This window comes from Populus euphratica, unplaced genomic scaffold, assembly GCF_000495115.2.
Source record: "Populus euphratica unplaced genomic scaffold, PopEup_1.0 scaffold32.1, whole genome shotgun sequence".
In the NCBI taxonomy this organism is placed as follows: domain Eukaryota; kingdom Viridiplantae; phylum Streptophyta; class Magnoliopsida; order Malpighiales; family Salicaceae; genus Populus; species Populus euphratica.
This window is the reverse complement of record NW_011499861.1, coordinates 772,334-799,913: the sequence shown is the minus strand read 5'-3', so window position 1 is coordinate 799,913 and position 27,580 is coordinate 772,334. Positions and strand designations below refer to the sequence as shown.

Genomic DNA, 27,580 nt, shown 5'->3' with positions numbered 1-27,580 from the left:
ATATATATATATAGTTTACAAAAGAACATTTATTTGAAGAAAATGACCATGAAAAAAGCCTACTTTAATCCCTCCACGGTCCATGCTTTATTACTTAAAACTTCCTTCATGAACATTGCAATTTACATAGATAGATTAGTGTGTTTATTTTTATATTTAAAAAGTGTTTTTAATTTTTTTTATGATTTTGAATTACTAATATTAAAAATAAAAAGTTATCTAAACATATTATTAAATAAAAATATTTTAAAAAATAATTATTAACACAATTTCAAATATTAGATCCAAATCACAGCACTGGATTTTGAATGCAATAATCTCTTTTTTTAAAAAAAAAAATGGAGCGTGGTAGGAAGAAAACAAACTCAACTATCGTCAATTTTTATAATAATGGGCCCACAGGCTTTGAAAAGAAAAATCATCAATTTCCTTTTCTAAAACAATTTCCTAGAGCCTCCCCGTGGGCTTGACTTGCGACTTTGCCCCGGCGTTCCCATTTTTTAGTATTTGTTTTCGTTTATTTTTTTCCCTCTCTTTTCTCTGTCTCGTCTCTCTGAAAGCGCAAACCGTGACTGCCAGCCATTGGAGTGAGTCTCTCGACGAACTTTCTTTCCACTTACCACGAAATTTGTCTACGAACTCTCTTTTCTACATAAAGAACAGAGAAACTCAATACATGCACGTGTTCCATAAAACATAGGAAATAGCCTGGTGGTGTCTTTTCCTTACAGTCTTACACACATCCTTGTCTTTTCGTTTAATTCGAATATATATATATATATTGATCAAGAAACGGGGAAAAAAAAAACCTGTACAAGCCCAAATGAAATAAACCGCCTTTTCTTTGGTCAGTTGTTCTCCGTTTTGTTTTTTGGAAAACATGATTTGCATATGATCATTCACCCTCTTGTTTTCTTTGGCAGCCGAACTGAGTTTATTTATGCTTTTGTTTTTTGTTTTGCAGGATTGGTTTTGGAAGCCAGAGTGAGTCAATTATAGTTGGTCGAAGTTATGAATCTCAAAGGAGATAAATTTGTCAGGTTTGTCACCTTTTTTAATCCTAGACACAAAACGCAGTGTTGTATGAATTTAAGCAGAGCAAACCAAAAGTAAATTGGATTTTGTTGATCATAGTATTTTGTGAATGTTTTATCAAATGACTTGAAAGGATGGATTTGTGTTGATTCTTGTTGAGCATGTTGGGTGGTTGAAATCACTGTCAAGTGTGTGAATTACAGGGTTTTTTTACCCATATTTAGTTAACGATATTGGGTTATATTTTTGTTACAGTGTTGTCATATTTTGAACATGATGCAAATTTTATATTCAATATTCAGTGTTGTTGAAATCAATGCCAGTCTGTAAATTGCACGACTTTTAACCTTTTCTTGAACCCCATGTTTAGTTCAATAAATTGGATTGTTTCGATAAGAGATTGGTGTTTACTGGGTTGAGTTTCTCATCTCCTTGATGGTTTGCTTGGTTGATGTAACTTGTGCTTTTTGCACTTTCAAGTTTCAACTTTTACTTCCTTATGCAGGTTTCAGGATTGGAGATCAGAGAAATCCTTCAGTTCAGAGCAGGGATACTCCATTGAAGATGGATTTTATGCAAGAAAAGTCAAACCAACTTTCAATGCAGTTTGGGATAATATCCGAAGAGGGTGGGAGATGTGTTCGGAGAGGATTAGAAGCCTAAAGAAACCATTGAGATTCTATCCTAGGGGTGCTCGCTCAGTGAAGGAACAAGGACGTCATAAGAAGATTCTTGATCCACAAGGTTCATTTCTCCAGAATTGGAACAAAATATTTATGCTTGTTTGCGTGCTTGCAGTGGCTATAGACCCCTTATTCTTTTACATCCCATGGGTTAATGGCACTGACAAAGACAAATGCCTTGATCTGGACCATAAGATGGAAGCTGCTGCTTGTGTTCTTCGTACATTCATTGATGTAGTATACATACTTCGCATAGCCTTTCAATTCCGCACTGGGTTCATAGCCCCTTCTTCTCGTGTATTTGGGAGGGGCGAGTTGGTTGAGGATCCTAAAGTTATCGCCAAAAAATACCTTACCTCTCACTTTCTCGTTGATATTCTAGCAATCCTTCCACTTCCTCAGGTATTCTTTCCCTGTTTTGTTAACTTGCATTAAGAACCATTCTTGACTTTTGCTTGATATAGTGGCGGGAATGAAGAGGGCTAGTGAAAAGATGAAATCCAACCTGTGGCTTACACTTACTAGGGTGGGGGGGAGTGAGCTTTAAATCGTATGCTTAACGTTGATTGTCTTCCTAAAACTTGTATGATAAACGGTTCATTTAGACGATTTTATGTCATCTGATGCTCCCATCCTCACGTTTTAACATGGCATATATATAGATTTTGATTGGACTTGCTGCATTACAATTCTTGATTATTATCACTGGGAAAACTGATTTTTAACTCAAATTTGAAATTTTAATACAAAATATGGGGGAAAAGAATGAACCAAGAGCAAATTATTGACTATTTCTAATTGAAACTTGTAGACATGATTTTTTTTTCTATTTCTAATTGAAACTTGTATACATGATTTTTTCTTTCTTGCAAAAAATCATTCACTGCTTAACTGGTGTAAGCCCTAGAAATTTGACATATCGTGCTTGTTCTGCTCAGGTAGTGGTTATAATCATCCTTCCATCAGTTGATGGCCCGGTTTCATTGGCTGCAAAGAACTTGCTTGAGTTCGTCATTTTCTCCCAATACATACCAAGATTTGTTCGAATCTATCCATTGTTCAAAGAAATAACTAGAACTTCTGGCATACTTACTGAAACAGCATGGGCGGGAGCTGTTTTCAACCTCTTTCTCTACATGCTAGCCAGTCATGTAAGTTGGATTTGATACTTTACAATCTTTAACATTTTTCCGGTGTATTAAAGTGGATTTTTTATAAAGAAAAACGTGATATGCCAGATAATTGGAGCCTTTTGGTACTTGTTCTCAATCGAACGAGAAGATTCATGCTGGCGTGAAGTGTGTAAGGACCGAGCAGGGTGTGATTCTACGTACTGGTATTGTGGAAATCATCGTCGAGAAAACTACACATTCCTGACTGAATCATGCCCTTTTATCCAACCTGATCAAATTCATAACTCATCTGTCTTCAACTTTGGTATATTTATTGATGCTCTTGATTCTGGAGTGGTGGAATCAACTTATTTTCCGCGGAAATTCTTTTACTGCTTTTGGTGGGGCTTGCGCAATCTCAGGTTTGGGGATATATGGTTTGTCTAGTTCAGTCCTTAACCAGTTACCGTGCTCTCATTTGTATCATATGAAATTACATTCTCCATTGATTCATTCTTAAAAGGTGAACTGTCACTTCAGAATTTTACCAATTTAAGAATGGGAGGCAGCAAAAAATTGGCTATATTGAAATGTTGAATACCAGTAGGCAGTCTGTGGAATTGAACCTTCTAGTTCTGAATGATAGATGAAGGAACCCTATTAAAACCAGCTATTTCAAGCACTGCCATCAGAGTTAGAATTGGACAGCATGCAGCAGGCCCTGTCTTTTTTTGAATTGAATGGAAACATAGTCTATAAACCTTTAATTAAAAGAAGGAGAAGGAAATATATGATAAACAAATGAAATTATTTACATCCCTACTCTAGTCACTTTATCCAGCTTACATATTTTCTTTTTAAATTTTGTTTTACAGCTCTCTTGGACAAAACCTTAAAACAAGCACCTTCATTGGAGAGATTCTCTTTGCTATCTTCATATCCATCGCTGGATTGGTTTTGTTTGCACTGCTTATTGGTAATATGCAGGTAATTCCTTAACATGGCCTTGCAGTAGGAAATGATGGTTAAAAAACGGTCCATATAATGGAATATTGTGATTCTGCTATCTCTATATCACAGGGCTGTCCTTTCGTGATTCTGCTGACAATTTAAGCCTACTGAGTACCATTCCCTTGAAAAAAGCACAAGATGTTTACCCTTACTTTTCTTTCCTTTCCCTACTCACAAGTGATAAATTATCTCGACCTTGCGAACTGTCTCTTTTGAGGCCCTTTCTTATGATTCAAAGCACTAAACAATTGTCCATCCTGGTTGTCGCAGAAATATCTCGAATCCACAACTGTTAGAATAGAGGAAATGAGAGTGAAAAGGAGGGATTCAGAGCAGTGGATGTCCCACCGAATGCTCCCTGATAACCTGAAGGAACGAATTAGGCGGCATGAACAGTACAAATGGCAAGAAACCAGAGGAGTGGAAGAGCGGGGGCTAATTCGTAATCTTCCTAAAGATCTCAGGAGGGATATAAACCGCCATCTTTGCTTGGATCTGATCAAGAAAGTGAGTTCTTTTCCAAGTCTTTGTCTGTGTTCTAATTTCTAGCATTATTGGATGGGCTCAACATGTGCTCAAATATTTTCTGTTGCCCTTTTTCTTTGAGAAATAACAATATCTAGAATGTTTAACAACTCTTCAGGTGCCAATATTTGAAAAAATGGATGAGCAAATATTGGATGCAGTATGCGATCGTCTCAAGGCAACTCTTTACACCAAGGATAGCTACATTGTTCGAGAAGGGGACCCAGTTGACGAGATGCTATTTATCATGCGAGGTCATCTTTTAAGTGTGACCACTAATGGTGGAAGAACTGGTTTTTTCAATGCTGTCTCTCTCAAGGCTGGTGACTTCTGTGGAGAAGGGCTTCTTACATGGGCCCTAGATCCCCAATCCTCCAACCTCCCTATCTCAACTAGAACAGTACAAGCTCTGTCAGAGGTTGAGGCCTTTGCTTTGGAAGCTGAAGACTTGAAGACTGTAGCTTCCCAGTTTCGCCGATTACATCACAAGGATATCCAGCACACATTCAGGCAAGTTTTCAGGGATCGTTTCTCCTTCCTTTTCTTCTCCTGTAGACATAGAGAGGGGCTGGCAATGGAATATTTCTCCTGCTATCATTCAGGGCCTGATATAAGCAGATTCTCTCAGAATTATGCAACTGGAACGATGGATTGCTGCTTTCCCTATAAGCTCTAGTGACTATTGCAAGTTTGCAACTGACCATTGTACTGAAGTCACAACTCTTATTGGTGACATTTTGTTTTCAGGTTGTTCTCAGTGCAGTGGAGGACGTGGGCAGCATGCTTCATACAGGCAGCTTGGCATCGTCACTGTAGGAGGAAGCAGGCTAAAAGCTTACGTCAAGCAGAAGAAAAACTGCAAGATGTTTTGGCAAACGAGGCCAGCACTGCACCAAGCCTTGATATTGCCATTTATGCATCCCAGTTCGCTGCCAACGCATTAAGAAATCTGCGGCAGAATGGAACACACGCAGCTAGATTGCCGCAGAGATTGTCATTTCTGCCTCAAAAACCAACAGAGCCGGACTTTTCCGCTCAACATCACAAGTAACAAACATTTCAAGTGACTCTATCCTAGTTTTGCCTCATATTTGCAAGCTCAAACGCCAGAGGTCTAGGTGTAAATTTGTATATAATAATGGTTTGAGCATTTAGTGTTCTGTGATTTTAACTGTAATCATTTTTGTACTTGCCCTGACAGGCTTGAAAAACGTACGCAGGGATATATATATTTCATCACTATCACTACCACTATATGTCTACAGTGTTGCCAAATACATCAATGTTGGCCGAAATGTTATATAGTATGAATCTATCAGAAACAGTAATCAGAAGATCCATTTCTTTTAGTTAAACTGTGAATTAGACTATATACACTTTTTATTTGTGCAAAAATTTCTACCGAGAGTAAAAGCATGGTTGAAAATGCAAAAACAAAAGGGAATATATATGTTTAAACTGTGAATTAGACTATATACACTTTAAAGGGAATATATATGCTTGTTTGTTTTTACATTTTAAAAGTGTTTTTAAAAAAATAATTTTAATTTTTTTAAATTAATATTTTTTTATGTTATCTTGATGAAGTTAATATTTTTATTCAAGTTAATTCACAGTTTGGTGAAAAAGTCTCAAATAGACATGAAAAACTCTCAAATAGAAACCTCGGAGCCCTAACACAAGCCTAGAAAACATTTTTCCTTATTTTTGTTGGATGTGATATTTTTTAAATAATAAAAAAAAACTTGGGATTATTTTTATTCATTTTTTTAAGTTTTACTCCATAGCAAATATATAAATAATAAATGAAATCTATGGCTCTCAAGAGTCTGCAAATACGAGTGATATGTTCAAAGCAAGGAAATTGAATTGTCTACAGAAACGAAAATGGTGAAGAAAAAAGAGCAAGATCTATTTTCCATCACGAATATTTGAAACAGGTTTCATATACAATACTAGAAATGAAAATGGGATTTGCACAGCAGAATACCTATTTCTATTTACACGTTGATATATAATGTTGCATGATTTGATGTTTCACGGACGTCTAGATTCAGCCTTGGAATTATTACCACGCTTTGTGTAGAAAGAATTTACAGCTGGAACTTCTACTCGGGGAGACACCATTGCAGTAAGGGGCTGGAAGTTTGTATTTCCAATAAACCAATAGAGAGCCCATTTCAAATTGCAGAGCGTGTACTTGAGTGCTTTGGTCCAATTCTCCTGCTTATTGAAGCTCTGTGTAATAGAGTGGTTTTCCACTTTGTCATTCTCAATCCTGCAAGATTTATTTGTATGATTATGAGTTGCAAGCAGCAAGGCACAAAAAAGAATTTCTAAACAAACATTACCGACCAATACGTTGATCCGAGGGATAAGTTTTTCATACCTTCATGTCCGTGCAAAAATTCAATAGCACCATCAATGGTGAAATCCTTTTACATGCATCTTTTTTCATTCACACACACACACACACACACGTAATCTAATTAAACAAAAATGTTAAAAGGTTCACCAAATACAACAGCTGACACCATATTGAAATTTCAACATTTGCTCCTTGAAACCAGCCATGTTTTGTAAAGCAACAGATGAACTTGAAAAAATTAATCCACAGAATTAGAAAACTTGGCAATCCATTATTTTGTCATATTTCATGAAGGGGACAAAACTTACTTATATGGAAGCTTGAAGCGTTTCTCAGGTGGAATGTTGTTTTCTTGATCCTTTGAATATGCAAACCCCGCAAAGTCCTTGAGGCATGTTAGGAACAAAGTCATTGCTTTATCATAGCGAGTACTCCAAAACAAGTTCACCGGACCAAACCTAAGAAAAGCTCATGTCAGCCTAAAGAATCCAGAAGGCAGTGAAAAATTCAAGTGTAAACCATATTCATAACTTGCAGATCCAATCTGACAACTAGTCCTAATGATCAAACCAGGCCACTCAGACAACTGGAACCAAAATTAAATCCACCACATCCCTTTTTCATGCATGCTGCATCATCTATTCATAGGATAAAGGTTTCATTCTTGAATTGCATTTCCCATAACAGGATAAAGCCTTCGTTCTCAAATCACATCTCCATAATAAATTGAATCATATTAGGAACACAATAATATATGGAGTAATTAATACTTACAGCTCGTAGATATTGTTGCTGCTGTCCATAATCCGCGGGTAACTCCCCATAGGAAGTATTTTTATTCTATATCTAGAAAGTAAAATTAAGGACATGGCTATCACTTTACATGATTTTGAAACTATGAACTTCAATTTTAAAAATATGCATTAAAAGCTCAAAGCCAGATGGTTTTCTCAAACAGAAGACTTATGGAAGGAAACACAAGGACTTTAACATTAGGTGTCCATCAAAGAAGGAAAAATTGAATGCCAAACGCAAGTAAAGTTACAACATATTCTATAATATAATCTCATTAAAAGATAGATTTACTACACAAGGTCAGATTTGCAAAACCTTGATAAATCAGACAATCAATTTTCTGCTAAAGCACATGTTTAAAACTTGTAAACACCCAGAGCAGGTTTTTGACATAACTAAATTGCCAAATATGTAACTCCACATCTAATGAATACTTGTATCTTTCATATCAAAGATATTTTTTGTTTCTGTTGAGTATATAAATTCCATTAAAAAGAAAACTTGCAGTGGTAGTGACAGCAGCTAACAATCAATTTAGACATATAAAAATAACACGGACTAAAAGTTATTATTACTTGAATAAAAAGATTAGTAGCTGTTGCCAGTATCTATTCTTAGTGCATTCAGGGTCCTGAAAATCAGGCTGAAACTACTACTTACAGAGTTAAGTGCACCACCTGGGATATGCTCGCCTAATAAAAATGCTAGAAAATAAGGTTAATAATACCACCACCTCTTAAAGGCAAGAAAAAAGTTCTTTATGTCAAGTCATTTCACAGAACAAAGAACTAAAAAATCCACCATGGTTTATGCTTCTCAAACATATGGCACATCATATATTGGTTCCTGTATTAACTTATCAAGATGCATCATTATATACTGGTTCCTGTAAAAATACCACCACCCCTCAAAGGCAAGAAAAAAGTTCTTCTATATGTCAAGTCATTTCACAGAACAAAGAGCTAAAAAATTCACCATGGTTTATGCTTCTCAAACATATGGCATATCATATATTGGTTCCTGTATTAACTTATCAAGAAGCATCATGTAGGTACTCGAGGACATGATCTTGTTTAACAATAAGGGCTAGTTTTTCAGCATCTCCATGCTCATTTCAGATTGAATGTATCAAGGAATTTTAATAGATTGTTTTTCTTCATAGATGACTGACAGGAAGCAAATATGTATTATGAAACAAAGGATACTGAAACTTTGGCTTGAAGTATTGGCACATTGTGTGAAGGAGAAGGCAGGCTTGACCCCAGGCAGCATTTATCTCATCCCATTCAACCTGCATGTTCATAAAACCCCATCAACAAATAGTAAAGAACAATGGCAAGACTAGAAGAAATGGTACTATATAAGAAAACATTACTCCATGTTTAACAGCAGCATAAAGTTATAAGACCTGCAGAACCAATCAAGACATCCTCACGCTTAGAAATAAAGAAGTATCCAAGCAAACTATTACACAGAAAAGAAGTCCCTAATAGCAGTTTAAATCAGCTTGATGAACGAATTCCTGTAATTGTCAGAGCAAGAGGACATATGCACTTAGGTTATTCTTTTACTCAACATGACCCTTGACCAGGAATTCTGAACACAGCCAGGCATGACCAACCATGATATCTATATCTCATCAACCCCCCTCCCCCCCCACCCCCACCCACAACAAAAAAAGAAAAAAGAAAAAAAAAAAAGAAAAGGCACTCCTCCTCCACTCCCAGATCTCTCTATAGATCCATAACCATCACCATTTGCCAATTTATATGAATGGCAGAATATTAGTTCATTATGACGAGTATGAGTTTCCCCAAAAACACAGAGTACATGACTTAAGAGTACATGTTTAAATCTGCATCTGTAAAAGCACATAGACGATAGACCATGTGCCACACTGTCTGACAAGATTTCCCTGTTGAATGCTTTACAAATAATCTTCAGCACAGAAATTGAATAATCTAATAGTAATAGTTGGGATTATGGTTTTTCTGGCTTGAGCTCGATTTAGTACCATCTTGATGGAAAGTTGAACCTAAAATCAACCCACCTTTCCATTAGGGCCGATTACAAATAGCCAAGGGGGAAAAAGGAGGGTGTTTTAACTTGGTGCCTAGAATGCCTAGGTGAGAATGTGCATTTCTGCATAGCATATTTCCTGCTGTCATATCCAAATGATGAAGACGAAAAAGGACAAGCCTTATGATCAAACCCCCAGCACAGAATCTTTAAAAGCAGAAAAAAAGGAAAGGAGAAGTATATGCTTATTTCATTACCGCAATTTTAGGAAGCCTTCCAAGTCGAAAGTTGTTTATTGTACCAAACTCTCCATCATGATGGATGGGGAAGGCATCATTCAGTACATTAGTTTTCTTCAACAATTCCAAATGAGCTTGTGAAACTTCAATTTTTGCCAGAATTGCATCTCTCTCTTCCTGTTGACCAAGTTTTTTGTCATGTGTGAAGTTAAGGCCGTAAAAAATGCAGCAATTAAATAAGTATACATCTTCAGGATCAGTGATGGATTCACAAAAATGTTTACAAATTAGTAACCAGAAGGGTAATATCTATGTAGCTTCCACCTAGAAAGTTAACATAAAGATGTGTAAATTCATTTACCATGTTGAGCTTGAAGGTAAACAATTTACCAAAGAAAGATGTCTTGCTGCTGCTGCTGCTATATGTATCAGACTGCTTTCTGCTTTAAATATCACAATATCCATCTAGAGAATTCGTGTAAAGACACCATATTGATTTGCATGTTAGGATAGAAGGTTTCTAATGATCAATTAAACATTTCATTGTACAAAAACAACCTCTCTATCTAGCTCTTATGGGCATGTAAGATGGATAAACAATAAGAGTGTAATGGAAACAAAGATATTTGATCAATACATGACATTCAACACACCATAGGACGCTCTAAAACCATTTTAGAATGACAGCCAAATCAAACCAAAAAAGTAACGCAGAACAATCATCTATTTCTGACGAAATGCAGTGCTAGTGGAACAGAGAAACTGCAAAAATTAGATAATCAGCAACACACCTGATGAGAAATTAACTGAAACTGAAAATTATTGAACTCCTGCCAATACCTGTTACAAATTGAATTTGTAAACATGATCAGCTAATAACTCATGAGCTGGAGTTTCTAATGTATGATGTTCATTCCCATAAAACAAATATTACATTGAAACGTCAATCTCTAAGATGGTCAGTTCAGAAAGGAACAATCTAGTCAAGCATGCACACACATAAGTATAAATTGAAAGCCAAAAACAGGGAAGAAACTTACCGCTCCTCCAAGTCTTTAAAGCGGTCAGATTTAATTTCTAGTTCCTTCAGCTCAGCATTTACTTCTGCATATTGTTTCTCTGTTTCTTGAATTGCTGCTTCAAGTTCTCTTTCTTCTTCCTCAAGCTAAAAGAGTGTCCAGAAATAATCAAATGAATACTTTGATATCAGATAGAAAATAAAAATATTCAAAATGATATTACCCACGACAAATTCTTTCTTTCTTTCCTTTTCCTTTCCAAATAAGATTGTTAGCATGTTCAAGTAAATTGAACCAGCACTGTTTCTGTGATCTGTCCATAGCTTTATATACAAATTATTATTTAGTTTAACAGAAAACCAACCCAACAGTTAGCAACTTAGTTTATCCATTTAAATTTCTTAAACTTCTGCTTCATTACTTAGAGAACAGAAAGAATTTGGTATCACTAATAGACCAGGACTCCTGATACTGGCAAAAGAAAAGGTTAAAATTAAAGGAATAATAAAACATTTTAATTCCTCGTATCAATGCAATACAATTCTGTAGTAGCCCAGCAGGTATACCAACAATTCAGTATAAAGCAAAGGACTTGCTAAACATCAGAATATATTTTAATTTTTACCATCTAAAGATGCCTTGATCCATGAAATAGGTTTCACAAACCTTCCTGGCATGTTTATAGATGAATGCAAAGGAGCTGGCTAATAAGTAGGCACCTTTAGTTTCTCTTTAAGAAAATCAGCCTCACTAAGAACATCACGAGCTTCCCCCTCCAAGTGCTGAAGGCAGGCTTCATAAGCTTCAATGTCCCTGTTTACATCTTCAACCTCCTTATTGAGCTTATCGGATAACACCCTCATGCATTCAAGGCATAAAGGTTGCTCAACCTGGAAGCACAAAATGAAAAACAAAGATCATGATCCCAATGCACCAATAACAACCCTCGACATCAGCCGCACACACCATTAGTGAAAACCAATCTAAAGACCTTGAGATTTTTATACCTGTGTCTGGGTTGTCGCAATCTCAAATGCCCGTTTGAGAACGGTTATGGTAGAGTTGAAGCCAGCATTATTGGGATGCAGCTGACCATTAGTCCCTCCTTCTAGTGATGGCAAATGCGACCCACCTCCATCAGATGATGGCTCGGACTTGTACACGACCACAAAGGATTCTTCCATTGCCTTGCCAGACTGGCCAATATCAGGCTGAACAGCTCCACTACGAGGACGTGGAGGGACTCCTGGTGCCTGGGGCTTTTGCTTTGGCAACACAACAAAAGAATTGTCCATACGTGTTAAGCCTAAAATGCTGTTGGCCCCATGAACAGAACAGCCCTGCATTCCTGCATTTATCCCATTCCAGGCAATCAAAAAAAGAAAAAATCAAATACCCCTTACAATGAAGCATATTCTAGCTAAATAAATCCGCCTAGATTTTACAAACTCAAAACATCGAAAGCTATTGGAGCAGTGGCTTTGTTAAACCCCCAATTAGTAAGGTGATTGATGATAGCAGTTAACTTTCAGTTGACAGACTAAAATTCAATAATCGCCATAAGCCACTGACTAAATCTTACAGTTTGAGGATAAGATTAAGATATGAGAATGATTAATTCAAACAATTCAGTAACAATTTAATCTCCTCCACACTCAACCAAAAACCCATCCATCTTTCCCAGTGAAAACCACAAAACCAATTCAAATTCCATTATTCGCAAGTCATAAACACAGACAATTCTACTAACAGAGATTTGAAATTTTTAAGAAGAAAAAAGAAAAGCCTAACCGGAACGAGAAGAAGAGTCGTTGAAGAACTTGTCGGCGAAAGAATCGACGCCGACGATACAAAGAGAGTTGCGGCAGTTCTGGCAAACCCATCGAGGAAGATTTGGATCCGCTTGAAAGGTCTGATACCTATCGCTCATAGGATCCTCCTCCTTCATTGGTAATTTGGTTACTTTCTTTTCCTTTTTCTGTTTTGTTTTTGCTAGCTAAACTAAACAATACCAAAGCAGTTTCGAGGTTTTTTATTTATTTATTTTATGGGAAAATCTTTTTAGAAGGGTAGGCTACTAGACTAAGCGTAGCTCGACGGGCTGGCCTGAGCCTTGAGCCTGGAGCATAGAAGACTTTGGAGGTGCCCGTATAAGAATTCCAAACCCGTAAGTCTGACTCAAGTCACAATCTCCCAACCGGCCAGCCCAACCCACCCATCTTTCTAAGGGATGCAATAGTCAAAATAGACAAGGATGAAAATACAATGAAATTTGGATTTTAATAGGGTCAACTATGAGCCCAAGTGACAACCCGAAATTCACAAGCCCATCACAGCCCAAAAGCAACGAGGGCTTTCCTTTCTATTTAAGGGCATCCATGCCTGCATTCCTCTTTTTGACCAAAATCTTCTCAATCAGTTTCCCTTCCACTAAACCTAAACCAAAACCAAAACAAAACCAAAACAGCAGCAATGGAAGATCACAAGGATCCGATGCCCTTCCAGATCTTCGCCAAACTTCTAGGCGGAAAAACAAAAGTCTTGAATTTCAAAAACCCAAGCTCATGTACCGCCCAAGCAATCAAGCAACAAATCTTCCATGTCACTCAAATCCCTATTCACTATCAACGCTTGATGTGCAGAGGGTTCCAATTAAACGACGATGCAATCATCACTACCCCCGAATCCACCGTCTATCTCCTCCTCCGTCTCCTCGGTGGCAAAGGCGGTTTCGGGTCACTTCTCCGTGGGGCCGCTACAAAAGCGGGTCAAAAGAAGACGAATAATTTTGACGCGTGTCGGGATATGAGTGGCAGGAGGTTAAGGCATGTGAATGCGGAGAAGAGGTTGGAGGAGTGGAAGGCGGAGGAAGAGGATAGGAGGTTGGAGAAGATGGCGGAGGAGTTTATTAAGAAGAAGGCTAAGAAAGGGAAGAAAGGGGTTGGAGATGGTGAGGCGGAGAAGTATGTGGCAAAGTATAGGGAGGACTCGGCGAAATGTGCTGCAGTAGTTGAGGAGGCTGTGAGGGAGGTTCTTGGGAGTGGTAATGGGTTTAGGAAGAGAAAGGGGAAGGGGAAGGGGGTTGTGGAAGGCGCAGAAGCCAAGAAATTAAAGATTTGGTGAGTGTTCTTAACTTTTTGGATTTAGATTATTTTGCTTTTTTCTTCATTTTTTTGCTGGATGAGATCGTTTAAGTTTTGAAAATTGGAAAGGTTTATAGGGCAAGTGTTGTCGTTTTATAATCTTTTCGGGGTGTATGAAAATGAAGATTAAGGGTTAGGGAGTGCAAAGTTGAATTCTTAAGTGCTATATAGGATTCTGATTTAGTAACCTCGTGTTTCTAGGTTATCGAAATTGTGTAGGTGTCTGTGATTAGTGTGGGAATGAAAATTTTATGCTTGAAACATGTTTTATTGGACCATTTTACATGATTCTTCTTAGTGGTGTTGTATTTTTGTCTCTTTCCTATCTTCCGTGTAATGCATGCATTGAATTTTTGTTGATTGAATTTTTGTTAGGATGGGCAAGAGAAAAGTGGATGAAAGTGACAGTGAAGGAATGGACGAAGATAGCAGTGATGAGGAAAATGAGAAATCTGTTGTTTTAAATAATGGGAGCCATTCAGATTCAAATAAAGAAGTTGAGGGAAGTTCAGACTCAGTTACTGGAAATCGAGATGGAGAATGTTCTGGTGGTGCCTCATGCAGCTCTGAGGAAGAAAAGGAGGCTTCTTCAGAGCAAAGCTTGAAATCTAATCCCTGTGGAGAAGTTGCCCTGAACAAAGAGGATGAATTGGTTGAAGCACAGATTCTTGAGGAAACAGCAGCACAGATTGCCAATGCAGCTTGCTTGACAGAAGAGATTTCTGAAACTGAAGCACTTGAGGCTGAAAAGAAGGAGAATGTTGGACCTGATTCTCAATGTCCAGATGCTACAAGTTCTGGAAATGGAGGAATTATTGAAAGCAAACTGGTTATTCCTGAAGCCAACGGTTTCTCTCAATCAAAACCTGAGTCAAATGAAGGCAATGGAGATATGGAATTATTGAAACCACTAAATTTTGATGAATTCAATTCAGCATCAGAGCTGGAGGTGTGTTTATAAGCACATTTACTTAATTTGTTTGACTAATTGCTATGTTGTCAATTCCCACTTCTTTATATCAAAGTCTTGATCTATCAAAAACAAAAATTATATGGTTAGCAATACATAATGTTGTGATCTTACACATGTTTGGATGGAAAACAAGGATCCATAGAGTTAGTGCCACTGGGAAATTATCTTTATTGAGTATAGTTGAGTAGACAAAAGAAGTCGATATGCATGTACCAGAAACCTAGGGTCACATGACATGATTAGCGTTATAGGTTGAGTGTGAATGGAATTGCGACCTCTTGACTACCCATCCATCTTCATTTTTCTTCATTTCTTCCCTATTGTATTTCTAACAAAGTAAGCAAAGTAGTAAAATGTTGGTCAGAAGGTCAGCCGCTTAATCAACTTTCAACTTTTCACTCTGCTGTAGTAGAGTGCCTATGTCTCTGCATGGGTCTTGTGACTGCTGGGATAGGGTAGGTGTTCCAAATTGGAATTTATGGACCTGGATGGTTTTCCTGATCAAACAATTAACAGAAATTGGAGCAATAAGACTTGTTGCTGCTCTGATTAGAGAGGTAGTTCGAGAACTGTTACTTGAGTTGTATTTCTATCTCTTCCAGAAGCCATCGGAAATAAGCCTATATAAATGTAGGAGAACATGTTTTTTTCCAATCACACAGAGCTGATGGCTCATTTGTTAATGCAAACATGAATTTATGATAAAAAATAGCGTGTCTGCATTTTCATTACTATCAATGGTATAATGCTTGCTTAGTTAATTAAGCTCAGTTTCTGCAACCACTTGACACTCTCTTTTGTCATTTCCTTCTAAAGATACTTGGCATGGAAAGGCTGAAGACTGAGCTGCAGGTCCGTGGGCTTAAATGTGGAGGTACTTTGCAGGAACGGGCTGCACGGCTTTTCCTCTTGAAATCTACCCCTTTGGAGAAGCTTCCCAAAAAACTACTTGCAAAGAAATGAGCGTACTTGTATTGATTCATCTGACATGGTAGTGTTTTTGAGGTTTTCATTCCTTTCCAATGTATAGTTTTGAAATTCGTACATTTTTACTTGTTATATTATCACTTGTTTGCCACAATTTAAATGGTTGGAGCTGGCTTGTTGAAGAACGACATGTGTTCTTGGTTATTCTTAGCGTTCATATTCAAATGCATGCTGAAATTGCCATGTAGCATATTCATATGTGCTATTGAATGCTGGAGTCGACTTTTATCCTTGCGGAGTTAGAATGATTTTGCAGTTTGCAGCATTACTATTCTGGACTTGAGGGGACCTTTTGAGAGAACATTTGATCACCGCCATTTTCGGTCATCTTGTCGTAGTTATGAATTAAAAAATATGAAGATGGAGATGGCCATAAACTGGTTGACCTGGGCTAGCTACATGACATCAAATCCTATGAAATTAATATCAAAATAAATTAGAAAATATAATTTTAATTAACCAAATATTCAAGCCTAAAATTAAAAAAAGAATATATTCAATCAAAGAAAAGATCCAAAACAAGAATTCAGCAAACTTAGGTTGATGGTTCGTGTGTTATGTTACAAGACTAAATCGGTTCTAACATGAATAAGATTAATAAGAGGTTTAGGCGATGTTAGAAATAAAATAGTAGACTTGAATAATAAATCAAGTTAATTTAATAATATAATTAAAAAAATAGCTAAAATAACTTATGTTTTTTTTAACATTCGTGAAAAATTTTATAGAAAGTTAAAAAAAAATATGAATCTCAATCTTTAAATAAATCAAATTTTAAAGGACGAAATTGAAAAACATATGTTTAAAGAACAGATATAAGTTTTTGCTTACTCAATTTAATTTAATTCAAAAAAATTCTTTTAAAAAAGATAAATCTAACAAAAAATAACAAATAAAAAGAACCAAAAATAAACCAAGTAATTTTTAAAATTAGTGAAAAATTCTATATAAAAAATTAAAAAATAAATTATGGATCCGAATGTCCAATCAAATCAAATATTTAATGATGAACTAAAAAATATAAGTTTTAAAATAAGTAAATAAAAAAGCTCAAGCAAATTTTTGAAATTTTAATTAAGTTTTTAAATTTGCAACCTCTTAAATCCTAAATTTGGAGTCAATTAAGAACTCATTTTAATATTTAAGGATAAAATTTTTAAAAATATCAATTTAAAAAACTTGTCAAGGTAAAAAAAATAAATAAACCTTATATGTAAATATAATAAAGGATGATGAAATAGTAAAATATCAATTTTAAAAATCATCCTAAATAAAATAAATAAAAATTAAAAGACTATGGATCAAATCTGAAATTAAAAAAATAAAGAATAAAATTAAAAAATAAATTTAATTCTATAAATTAATTGAAACAAACAAAATAACAATTAAAAAAAATACAGACGAAATTCTAATGACCAAACAAACTGAAAAGATGATGTGAGATGTTGCAAAGCAAAGCATGAAATCTGAAGAAGAGAGGGCAGGCAAAGAAGAGGAAAAGAGAAGAAAGCCAATTGTTGTCAAACCAGAGGTCATATGATAATATGTATTGTCCATGAATGTTTTAATCACATGAAATCAGAAAACATAAAAAAACCTCATTTTCTACCTCGTAAGTTCATGGGTTGTTAAAAGATAATTGAGTGGCTTACATGAATATAACATTAACTTTTCTTTATTTTTTTAATTTTTTATTAATTAAATTATTGAATTGACTATCAACCACATGATTATTGCCAAAACACCAACAAGAAATAATTATTATACTCCTAAAGTCAAACCTAAGAATTTTTCACTTCAAAGGTAATAAAGTAAACACAATGTGCATGGAAAAAGGAATTTTCGAAAATGCCTTAAAACCAAAGTTTGTTTTTTTTGCTGCTTTCAAGAGTAATAAAGTAATTTAACTGTTTAAAAAATTATGAAAAGAGCATGATACTTTTAAATAATTTTAGAATGATAAATGGACCTGTGCAAAAATATTTTTACCCTTCTAGGCTTGTTCTTTGGTTTTTTCAATGAAGGGAAAAGTATTAATTTACTATTATAATTCACAAAAAAAAAAAAGTGTGGAGTACTTTTCTCACACCAAATAAGGTTTTTTAACAAAGCTTGACTTGGTGTTGATGCCATGTCGTTAGCCTAAATTCGATTTGGAATGATTACTTCGATCTTGACTAATCAACCAAGTTTGTAACATCTCTATTTGAATTCCAAGTTGTTAAACAAAATCTCATGTTTAAGAGAATAAGTAACTCAAAAAACAAATTATTCAACAATATTATTATATTTCTATCAAAATTTTAGCAGACTTTCCTTTATATTTAGAACATTTCAACTATCAATAATCATTCAATTTTATATCATCATCAATTCAAATGCATAATATTCAATGGTCCAATTATCCTAGACTTTTCAACAACCATAATCCATAATAAATCCATTAATTTCTTCATATTAAACTTTCATTTATTGTTCTATAACTTCAAGTTTACTTAAGTAAACATATATTAATTATTTGATATCATAAAACACATTAATAAAATAATGAAACAAACTAATAATGACACCAAATAAACTTGACATGCCTAGTAGTTAATAGCATAGAAAAACAAATAACATCACATAAGTACATTTCTTGAATACTAATAAATAAGTTTTTAAACTAATAATGACCTAATTATAGATAATTTAACATCTATAGTTTTTAAACTAATAATGACCTAATTATAAATAATTTAACATCTATTTTTCATGCACATCATATTCATTTAAGCATTGTTTACAAAAGATTAACTCGGATTAATTACATAATCATCTTCATACATCATTATTATGCAAAATATTTATAGCACAATGCATGCAAATGAGAATTCATGTGTAACTGAACATTAATCATGGTGAAACTGAGAGGAACCTGGAAATTTAAATATTTTTATGTTCACTGGTACAAGACTAGATTTATTAACAATTTATTTATTTTATTCAATAATAATATTGCATATTCACACATACACATGTTTCATATATTAACATTCCTAAATTTAGTAGAAAATCAATCCACTAGTATTATTTTTTTTTATTACCAATAAAATCCAATATCAATTCTCAAATATTTCTAATTTCTTTCTTGTGGTGTTGAAGAATGGTAATTTCAATTCTAGACTTTAGAACTTGTATTGGTATGCCTTTAATTCTATCTTGGTAAGATTTGAGATAATCATTAGTTTTGAAGTTTATAATTTATGAAGAGATTCTATATTGGATAAATATATAATTATTATTTTTATTATGTCTTTTGTTCAACCTTTTAAAATAGAATGAAGAAATTATAAAAAAGATATTGCCACTTCAAAGTAGACTATTTCAACATTACAATAGTGAGAACAACACTCATACAAATATCATTCTACTTCTCAATGTTTTATCTTCTAATGATTATGAAGATCTTACAATTAAGTACAAGGAGAACATGTTAATTCATATTAATTCTTTTAAAGATATTATAAAATATTATCTTATAGTAATTTTTAGATATTCAAAATCATAAATGATGATGAGGCCAAGTTTGAAGGAAATATAAGTGGACTTGATAAGAAAAAAAGGTATAAATTTAAATATGAATTTCTCTTTAGCATACATGCATCATAAATTAAAATTTGAAGTTTACATGTCAAAAACATGCTACTTAAATATTGTCGCTACAATATTATATTCAAAGATCTTTTTCTTTGGAGTAATGAAGTATAATTTTTAACAAATAACTTGAGGGTAAGTTTTTTAGAAGTAGAGAAGACAAGGATAGAAAAATTTCTTTTATATTATTAGCATAATGATGTTTATTGTATTATTTTATTAATATTTAATATTTTAGATTTTGAAGAATTTAAAAGGCTTAAAATACAGTTTGATAAATCAAATATAACTTTTAATCTGATTGTCGAATCAAGTTGAAATCTTGACAAAAAAATTTAAAGGTTTTATTTCTTATTGTATTAAAATTTCATGATAATTGAAAATCAAGAAGGCTTTCAAATAAGGTTTGGAATTTATTATTCAGGATTGTATTTATTTATCTTGTTATATTTGAATTATTTTTTCTATTTAGATTAGGATTTTATTATAATTATATTTTATTATTTAAAAATTCTAATGTTAGATGAATTTTATTTTTAATTAGATAGGTTTTAATTAGGAATTATTTTCTATAAAAAAATATGTAAAACTAATATAAATAAAAATGTATAATTTTTTTAAATAAAGATTATTTAGACTTTTAATAAATATTAGAAAATTTTCTTTAAATTTCTTTAAATTTTAGGATGTAATTTTAGGGTTTGAAAACCTAATTTTATACGCTGCCGCGTCAATTTTAGGGTTTGAAAACCTAATTTTATACATTTTATACGCTGCCGCGTCTGTTTCAGCTTTTTAGGTAGGTACCATATGCCGCTGGTTCCTGGTACGCCAGGGGACGAATTCTAGCTGCGTTTCTTAGGGCCCTTGTTCAATGTACAGTGGTTGGTTGACTTGTGGCATCCCATTTCCTCTATACCCAACCTTCCTATGTCATGTCAAATTGAGAGAGACGAGCTGTTATGTGATAACTTTTCTTAACCAGTTGTTGTTAAACGCAGCTAGCTCTGGCGTTCATAATTTCACTAGTCAACAGTCAAATCCATGATCACCCACGTCTCTATAAACATATTCCTTAACTCTCTTCGTTCTTTACAAGCCACAAGCAATCAAATGTTAAATGAAGCTTTAATCACTGTCAATGAGTCTTGTGCCAAACTGCTTGCAGAGTTTGACCTGCGCGCGTGGTGCTCAAGTCAAGTTAGATTCTCAATTTTGAAATTAGAGTTCGAATTGATCAACCACGGGTTGCAGGTTTGGTGATGCTAGATCAAAGACGGATCCGGAAGATTTTTTTTTTCTTCTTATTTTAATTTATGTGTTCGCAGGTTCTAATGTAATGCGTTCCTGATCATGTTAGATTTCAAGGATTGTCAGAGATATAATGGGTTGCAGGGTTTTATGTGTTTTTGCACCTCAAATCATGTTATCTCGTTAACAATGGGTGTTGGTTTTCTTTGAGAACTCCAATGGAAGGAGAGACGGAGAGCCTATGCAGAACGATCAGTGTAGGACTGATCTTCAATGAATTGGGATGTAATGACGGTGGATAAGAAATGACAACATTTTGCCGTTGGCTTCATATAGTTTATTCGCTCTTGTAGGATACTTTTAGTGAAATTTCAAAAAAAGCTAAGCAAAATAAATAATGGGAGCGATTGGGCACCAAGAACGTGGTTTTGTTAATCAGAACCAAATCTACTTGCATCTTTGGCTACAACTAGCAAGCTTGGCAAAAAATAAATGAAATAATGCTGAGACATTTTTTGCCTTGAATCTTCTTGTCTTTTGTTAAAGCAATTAACCTAGTCATTTATAAACTAGCAAACATTTTGCTCCTCCAGAACATATAAGAACAGTGTTGAAAAACGAAACATTGTGTGTGCCTGTGTGTTGGTGGTGCGGGGTCGTATGGACAAAACAGCCGCAATCTAGCAAGGGGAGAGAGACAGAGAGATCAAATCTCTTAATGTCAAATGTTTGATGATCTAACATGAGCAGGGGATGGTGATTTCCGGCAAACTGGACAAGTACTGTTCATCCGTAGCCATTCATCGACGCAGTCTGCATGGAAGCAGTGCTTGCATTCTGGTATGATTCTTACTGTTTCTTTGCTGTTATATTCTGATAAGCATATAGCACAGGTGCTACCATTGGGACCAGGCAACCGCTTACTTTCCCCAAGGACCAGCTTGTCAAATGATTCGATGGTGGACTCGTCAAGACCTAGCACCAAGATGTTAGGTTGCGTTGATACTGCTGCTATGGTGGAGTTCCTCTGCGTGGCATTTGCCTCATTGGCTCGAGGATGCCAGGGCATAAGGTATAAAGAAATAGCGATCCCACTTGCACATACAACAACTGGTATTCCAATCAACAGGATAAAGATCCCAAAAACTCTCAGATTACTGGCAGACTTTCCTGAAATTAGAAGCTGTCAATATTTGATCCATATTATTGATGTTCTCACTTCATCTATTGTTTATTTTTAAGTTGATTAGGCTCATTTTGTTTGTTAGTGCTGCATAAGATTTCATTTCATTTCTTCAGCCTACTTTGCTTTTATGACAGTCTTTTAAAATACAAGAAACAAGAAATTTTTGGGATGATCCCAAAATTTCGTATTTTCCAGTAAATCGACTTTCCTGGCAGACGCCACTCTACCCTTTTGATTGGTTAGAATCCACTGAACAATCATGTCTATTGAACCAGTGTCCCCCTTTTGCACCTTCTACCAATAAAAAAAAGCAGAAGGGGCAACTGAATGGAAGGTCGACGCTTCATCATGGCCTGTTTGACTGAACATAGGTCGATACCAAGGTGGGGGTGAACCATCCATGATATTACTGGGAATGATTATCCAGTGTCATATCCCACTTTGACATTCTTCGTAATTAATTTTTTTTTTTTTATAGCTTAGCTAATGACGGTAGCTTGATATTTAATTATCTAGTTAAGTCAATCCCTCTACACCTCTAATGCACGATTCCGATGTCATGCATTACTGTACTGACTCGACTGACCAACACCAAGTTGAGAATTTTCCAACGTCTTTTGTTCCTCAACTACCATAGTTTTGACCCAGTCAAGCAGTTTCTAAGTGGTATTTCCGCCTTTTCTTTTTCTAAGTTGCAAGTAAAGATGGTTATGAAGTTGTTGCTTAACAAACAGAAATAAAGACAAGAAATGTTACCTTTTTTAGAATCATAGAAGCAACCAATTTCTTGACTAGCATTTCCATTGAAACCACACATGCTGCCTTGTGTTTCACACTTACTACAATCAGGAGAAAACCATGTCAATAGAAGATCCTCACTGAGATCAGATGTGAACCCTTCATTGTACTTAACTGGCCATGAAACTGGAATTTTCAGCGTACTAATAACATCACATAATGAGGACATTGCATTCACAAGGTTCATGGAAGAGGTAGCTAAAACTGATATTGTTGAATTACTGAGGCAATTGATGGTGGTGAAGCGAGACTTCACGAGCTGAGTTGGGCAGCTTAGAAAGGTGTAGTTCTGATGGAAAAAACCAAGGAAAGGAGAGCCTGAGAGATTGAGTTGTAGGAGGCGTTTAGCAAGGCAATTATCCGAGTCGTAAAGCTGTATTTGTTGTGTGAGATAATTGATGTCACGTACGAGAAAGTCCCCGGAGTGAGGAAGTTTAAGAACTGTCGAACTCTGACTGTTGCAGCTGAGATCGAAACCAGGGTAGCCGCAGTTTCGAGGTTGCTGACCTTCTATTCGGAAAGGGAATCGAACAGGGACACCATCGATGCTGCACGCGGTGATTGAGCAATCTGCTGCTGCGTTGATGAAATGAAGGAGCTTGATGAGAATAAGAAATTCCAAGATGCACATAGCGTTGAAAGGACTGGTTCAGGAACAAATAGGCCTTCTTATAACACTAGGATTTTTCCTCATTTAAAACCACACAAGAACAAACATTTATAATGTCAACCATTATAAGAAGGAGCTCAGGCATTCGTGGCCACTTGCGTGCCGGCAATTTTAAGTAAATACTATTGCTTTAGCCTGAAAGTCAACTATATATGTTCAGAGTTAAATAACAGAGGAGGAGCCTCTAGGTTCCATATAAAATCATGAGTATAAGTGGCTACGTGCACCACACGCATTGTTTCTTAAGAGTTGAAACTGTTCTGGAAAAACATTAAGATATGCCTCTCTGATATGCTCAGAAAAACAGGTTAGGCTTACAACCCCATTCGCTATTTAATTAACCTGGCTGGTCAGAAAATGATAGTGAAACTTTTATGTATACACTTGAAATATATGAATATAAATTATAATTGAATCTAACTAGTAACCCCGATCGTTTCACCCAAATATATGTATATATTTTTAACTTTTATTAACTTTTGGTCATGGCAGAACTTCACAGTATAACAAGATATTTATCTAGTTGGTTGTCCCGCTGAAGCAGCAACCAGGTGTAAATGAAAATCTAACGAGCCACTTCCTGCCCTAATTTGGTTTCTTTTGGTCGACTTTGAATTTGAATAACAGTACTGAAAATGCATTGCAATTTCTGTGGGAGAAGAACGCAAAACGTGGCCTAGAAGATTTGTGTGTTGGGGCAGGACTCCACAAGCTGGTGGGAGATTCTAGTGGAAAGTAACAGTACTGAAAATGCATTGCAATTTCTTTGGGAGAAGAACGCAAAACTTGGCCTAGAAGATTTGCGTGTTGGGGCAGGACTCCACAAGCTGGTGAGAGATTCTAGTGGAAACTACTTCTTCTCTGATCCTGCTCTCATCGTGTAGTACTTCGTAAGAAGCCCTGCTTCCCCAGGAAATAAGAGATTGGTAGGCAGAAGGAAATAGCAAGAAGTTAGCAGTTCAGTTTGCTTGAAAATCTGTAAAATCAGAAAGGGCAGAGGCAGGGATATAATTGAAGTGATTGCGATTATTGTCATGGATAGCAACATGCAGAAGGGCAGGATTATGGAAGTTCTGATTATATGGAACTAGGGATGCCTTGCCTTGATTTTCTTGTAAATTGGTGCGGATTGCAACTGAATGGAACGTGTTGATAGCCTTTGGCTGCAAGTCACTGGTTTGTCTTGCCCGTGACTTGAAATTAAACAAGCCTGTCAATTCCATAGACATCATACCAAGAACAATAAGCCTTTAGGCTGATATTGCTCAAAATAAGAAGTCATAACAAGTGGCATGGACAATCCTTTATCTTAAACATCAAGATAGCACGCAAGCACCGATTAAACCCTTCGAAAAATTTGGCTCATTGAAACGTAAAAATGTGATTTCACTAAAAGCAGAACCCAAATGGACAGCAAACTCTTGACCTTCGGGGCAAGTTCTAAGAAAAAGTTCATTTTATCGAAGTTGAAATTTACGAGCCATTGCACGGTCCTTGACGTGTTAGAGAAAAAAAAAAATGCCACCAGAAGCTGCACGTACAGACTTGTTGATTGTATAGGATCCAATCAGCTCATAGTTCCAGCCCCCATTCCGGAATCCCTCACGCAGAAACAGCTCTATATGCCTTGCTTCTAATGTCTGTATTGTTCCTGTACAGAAAAGCAATTTTTCTTCGAGTATTGAGTACCTCTTTCATTACAATAAGGTAAAAGAATGCAACAGACAGTTACCTGCATGGCAATTTTTAGTCCAAAATCCAGTCATTTTGCCAATGGTTCTATACATTAGGCCTGTGGCTTAAGATGGTAAACAGGATTGTAATATCGGTTGCTTTGGCTTGGAAATGCGTTAAAATAATTAATTTTTTTAAAATTTATTTCTTCCATCAACACATACAATCCAAAATCATAAATTATAAAAAAAATGATTTAAAGCAAAAAACAATTTCAAAGAATATCAAAAGTAATTTTTAAATGCTAAAACAAATACACTCTAAATAGAATAAATAAACATCTATATCAAATAACGTGTTACATTTATGGAATGGTTCTTAAAGTAAACTCATAGTTTAGAGTGTTGGAGAATTTGTTGGAAAACATGTTTAATGTGTAAATTTAAAGACAAATTAAAAATAAAATCCTCTTACTTTTCTTGTATTAAAAGCGAAGTACATATAGTTCCAGCATGCATAAACTCCAGGTTTCACTTGAAATATTTTTTTTTTGTTTAGCATGGCATTCTTTTGCTAAACTAAATAATCTAGCTCGTATTTTGACCTGCATGGAGCTCCTAAAGTTAGCCAGTAGAGTATTTTGAGCGCGCCCTCATATGTATCTTGTTCAGAAGCAGGGCATCGAACTAAGCTGCATATCTGAAGACAATGGCAATTTTTTCGGCTTGTGATCCAGAATTTGTTAGATTTGCTGACAAAAATGTGTTCAGAACTAAAATTTCTAAGGTGAAAAAACCAAATTAGAGTTACCAGCTATCCAGATTCCTTCTCTGATGTTACTTAGCACACAAGCTCCACAGGATTCCAGGGCCTTCTCTACATCATCTTTGTTAATTATCTTCAGTGGCAAGCTGAGCCTCTCGGACAAGAGTGCTACTTGATATGGGGCTGGGACTTGAAGATCACGCGAGCAAGAAAACTTCCATATATACACTGCCATGCATGATGACGGTGTGAAACCATCGGCAAGTCGCCTCAAGCTTCGCCAGAGACTTCCCAACCAAAAACTTATTTCTGTCCATAGATTCACTTCATAATACCTCATGTTTAATGTGTAAATTTAAAGACAAATAAAAAATAAAATCCACTTACTTTTCTTGTATAAAAAGTGAAGTACATACTTATAGTTCCAGCATGCATAAACTCTAGGTTTTACTTGAAATATTTTTTTTTTGTTTAGCATGGCATTCTTTTGCTAAACTAAATAATCTAGCTCGTATTTTGACCTGCATGGAGCTCCTAAAGTTAGCCAGTAGAGTATTTTGAGCGCGCCCTCATATGTATCTTGTTCAGAAGCAGGGCATCGAACTAAGCTGCATATCTGAAGACAATGGCAATTTTTTCGGCTTGTGATCCAGAATTTGTTAGATTTGCTGACAAAAATGTGTTCAGAACTAAAATTTCTAAGGTGAAAAAACCAAATTAGAGTTACCAGCTATCCAGATTCCTTCTCTGATGTTACTTAGCACACAAGCTCCACAGGATTCCAGGGCCTTCTCTACATCATCTTTGTTAATTATCTTCAGTGGCAAGCTGAGCCTCTCGGACAAGAGTGCTACTTGATATGGGGCTGGGACTTGAAGATCACGCGAGCAAGAAAACTTCCATATATACACTGCCATGCATGATGACGGTGTGAAACCATCGGCAAGTCGCCCCAAGCTTCGCCAGAGACTTCCCATCCAAAAACCTAGTTATTTCTGTCCATAGACTCACCTCATAATACCCTTCTCAGTTGAAGTGTAAAACAAAATAATTAATTGCCTGATTTTCTTACTCACAGAAACTTAAATCTGATCATCTTTAACTTCGAAACCTAAACACAAACTCAAACTCAACTCCAATCTGTTTAGCAGCATCCATGAGAAAATGATAAAAACTGTAATTTTCTTACTTCAATTCAATTTGAAATATTCAGATCTTGAGTTGCGTGTTAGACCTTTATTTCCCTTTATTTATATATTTTTTTTACGTGTTAGACCTTTATTTCCCTTTATTTATATTTTTTTATAATTAGTCTTTAAATAGTTATGGATGGTTGTAATATAAATAATCCATGAATGCAGGCTGACTCTTTATGATATTGGTTATGCTCTTAAGAACCATTGACAAAAATCCTTAAGCCTTCATCAGCGATTTCCAGTAAACTTGCATAATAATTCTATAGATGCCGTGTGTTTGTTCATCTGGCTTTTTTAAAATACTTTTTGTTTAACAAAACATTAATACTTTTTTCAAAAGTCTTTCAATGATTTTGATAAACTCGTATCAAAATTATCTAATATCATCAAACAAAAAAAATATCAATGCTTTGGAAATCACTTTTGAAGACACCAGATGTAGTTGCCATGAGCTAATGGGGTTCTCATTACAGCCCTATACGGCTATACTGCAAT

At 35.3% G+C, this 27,580-nt stretch overlaps 4 protein-coding genes and 1 long non-coding RNA gene across 8 annotated transcripts; 3 read left to right on the top strand and 2 right to left on the bottom strand.

The window, feature by feature from the left end:
• The first annotated feature begins 501 nt into the window (after window positions 1–501).
• LOC105124771 (putative cyclic nucleotide-gated ion channel 13) lies at window positions 502–5,715 on the top strand. 2 transcript variants are annotated; one of them, XM_011024889.1, is made up of 9 exons: window positions 502–847; window positions 965–1,040; window positions 1,541–2,120; window positions 2,657–2,869; window positions 2,957–3,252; window positions 3,706–3,817; window positions 4,112–4,348; window positions 4,485–4,876; window positions 5,114–5,715. In XM_011024889.1, exons 2-9 carry the CDS (start codon window positions 1,012–1,014, stop codon window positions 5,415–5,417), a joined length of 2,163 nt encoding a protein of 720 aa, XP_011023191.1. In that variant the 5' UTR covers window positions 502–847; window positions 965–1,011; the 3' UTR covers window positions 5,418–5,715. The 2 variants fall into 2 exon arrangements, with proteins under 2 accessions (XP_011023191.1, XP_011023192.1); XM_011024890.1 differs by having other exon boundaries at window positions 542–587.
• Window positions 5,716–6,227: 512 nt separating this feature from the next.
• Window positions 6,228–12,833, bottom strand: ATG6 (AUTOPHAGY 6). 2 transcript variants are annotated; one of them, XM_011024888.1, is made up of 10 exons: window positions 12,598–12,833; window positions 11,814–12,154; window positions 11,526–11,696; window positions 10,828–10,952; window positions 10,579–10,627; window positions 9,806–9,964; window positions 8,735–8,820; window positions 7,509–7,574; window positions 7,043–7,192; window positions 6,228–6,644 (listed from the first exon to the last, which is right to left on the bottom strand). In XM_011024888.1, exons 1-10 carry the CDS (start codon window positions 12,752–12,754, stop codon window positions 6,404–6,406), a joined length of 1,545 nt encoding a protein of 514 aa, XP_011023190.1. In that variant the 5' UTR covers window positions 12,755–12,833; the 3' UTR covers window positions 6,228–6,403. The 2 variants fall into 2 exon arrangements, with proteins under 2 accessions (XP_011023190.1, XP_011023189.1); XM_011024887.1 differs by having other exon boundaries at window positions 7,509–7,580; window positions 12,598–12,832.
• On the top strand, window positions 8,256–8,533 carry LOC105124769 (uncharacterized). The gene is made up of 2 exons (XR_842114.1): window positions 8,256–8,356; window positions 8,443–8,533. It is a non-coding gene; the product is annotated as an uncharacterized LOC105124769 (long non-coding RNA).
• A 356-nt stretch (window positions 12,834–13,189) lies between the features above and the next one.
• Window positions 13,190–16,155, top strand: LOC105124768 (protein SDE2 homolog). 2 transcript variants are annotated; one of them, XM_011024886.1, is made up of 4 exons: window positions 13,190–13,925; window positions 14,325–14,898; window positions 15,739–15,919; window positions 15,953–16,155. In XM_011024886.1, exons 1-3 carry the CDS (start codon window positions 13,279–13,281, stop codon window positions 15,883–15,885), a joined length of 1,368 nt encoding a protein of 455 aa, XP_011023188.1. In that variant the 5' UTR covers window positions 13,190–13,278; the 3' UTR covers window positions 15,886–15,919; window positions 15,953–16,155. The 2 variants fall into 2 exon arrangements, with proteins under 2 accessions (XP_011023188.1, XP_011023187.1); XM_011024885.1 differs by having other exon boundaries at window positions 15,739–16,151.
• A 5,152-nt stretch (window positions 16,156–21,307) lies between these two features.
• LOC105124767 (putative RING-H2 finger protein ATL21A) lies at window positions 21,308–23,601 on the bottom strand. The gene is made up of 2 exons (XM_011024884.1): window positions 22,739–23,601; window positions 21,308–21,966 (listed from the first exon to the last, which is right to left on the bottom strand). The coding sequence occupies exons 1-2, from the start codon at window positions 23,409–23,411 to the stop codon at window positions 21,518–21,520; spliced, it is 1,122 nt and encodes a 373-aa protein (XP_011023186.1). The 5' UTR covers window positions 23,412–23,601; the 3' UTR covers window positions 21,308–21,517.
• Between the last annotated feature and the right edge of the window lie 3,979 nt (window positions 23,602–27,580).

What these genes read in the sequence shown, in the direction of transcription:
- LOC105124767 (XM_011024884.1), bottom strand. Translation starts at nt 23,411, where the DNA reads ATGTGCATCTTGGAATTTCTTATTCTCATCAAGCTCCTTCATTTCATC. An exon ending in CTTCTATGATTCTAAAAAAG is followed by an intron (nt 21,967 to 22,738) that starts GTAACATTTCTT and finishes TTCTAATTTCAG; the next exon opens with GAAAGTCTGCCAGTAATCTG.
- ATG6 (XM_011024887.1), bottom strand. Translation starts at nt 12,754, where the DNA reads ATGAAGGAGGAGGATCCTATGAGCGATAGGTATCAGACCTTTCAAGCG. An exon ending in GAAGGCTTCCTAAAATTGCG is followed by an intron (nt 8,821 to 9,805) that starts GTAATGAAATAA and finishes ATGAACATGCAG; the next exon opens with GTTGAATGGGATGAGATAAA. An exon ending in CGCTTCAAGCTTCCATATAA is followed by an intron (nt 6,645 to 7,042) that starts GTAAGTTTTGTC and finishes TAAATCTTGCAG; the next exon opens with GATTGAGAATGACAAAGTGG.
- LOC105124768 (XM_011024886.1), top strand. Translation starts at nt 13,279, where the DNA reads ATGGAAGATCACAAGGATCCGATGCCCTTCCAGATCTTCGCCAAACTT. An exon ending in GCCAAGAAATTAAAGATTTG is followed by an intron (nt 13,926 to 14,324) that starts GTGAGTGTTCTT and finishes AATTTTTGTTAG; the next exon opens with GATGGGCAAGAGAAAAGTGG. An exon ending in ATTCAGCATCAGAGCTGGAG is followed by an intron (nt 14,899 to 15,738) that starts GTGTGTTTATAA and finishes TTCCTTCTAAAG; the next exon opens with ATACTTGGCATGGAAAGGCT.
- LOC105124771 (XM_011024889.1), top strand. Translation starts at nt 1,012, where the DNA reads ATGAATCTCAAAGGAGATAAATTTGTCAG. An exon ending in CAATCCTTCCACTTCCTCAG is followed by an intron (nt 2,121 to 2,656) that starts GTATTCTTTCCC and finishes TGTTCTGCTCAG; the next exon opens with GTAGTGGTTATAATCATCCT. An exon ending in TGCTTATTGGTAATATGCAG is followed by an intron (nt 3,818 to 4,111) that starts GTAATTCCTTAA and finishes TGGTTGTCGCAG; the next exon opens with AAATATCTCGAATCCACAAC.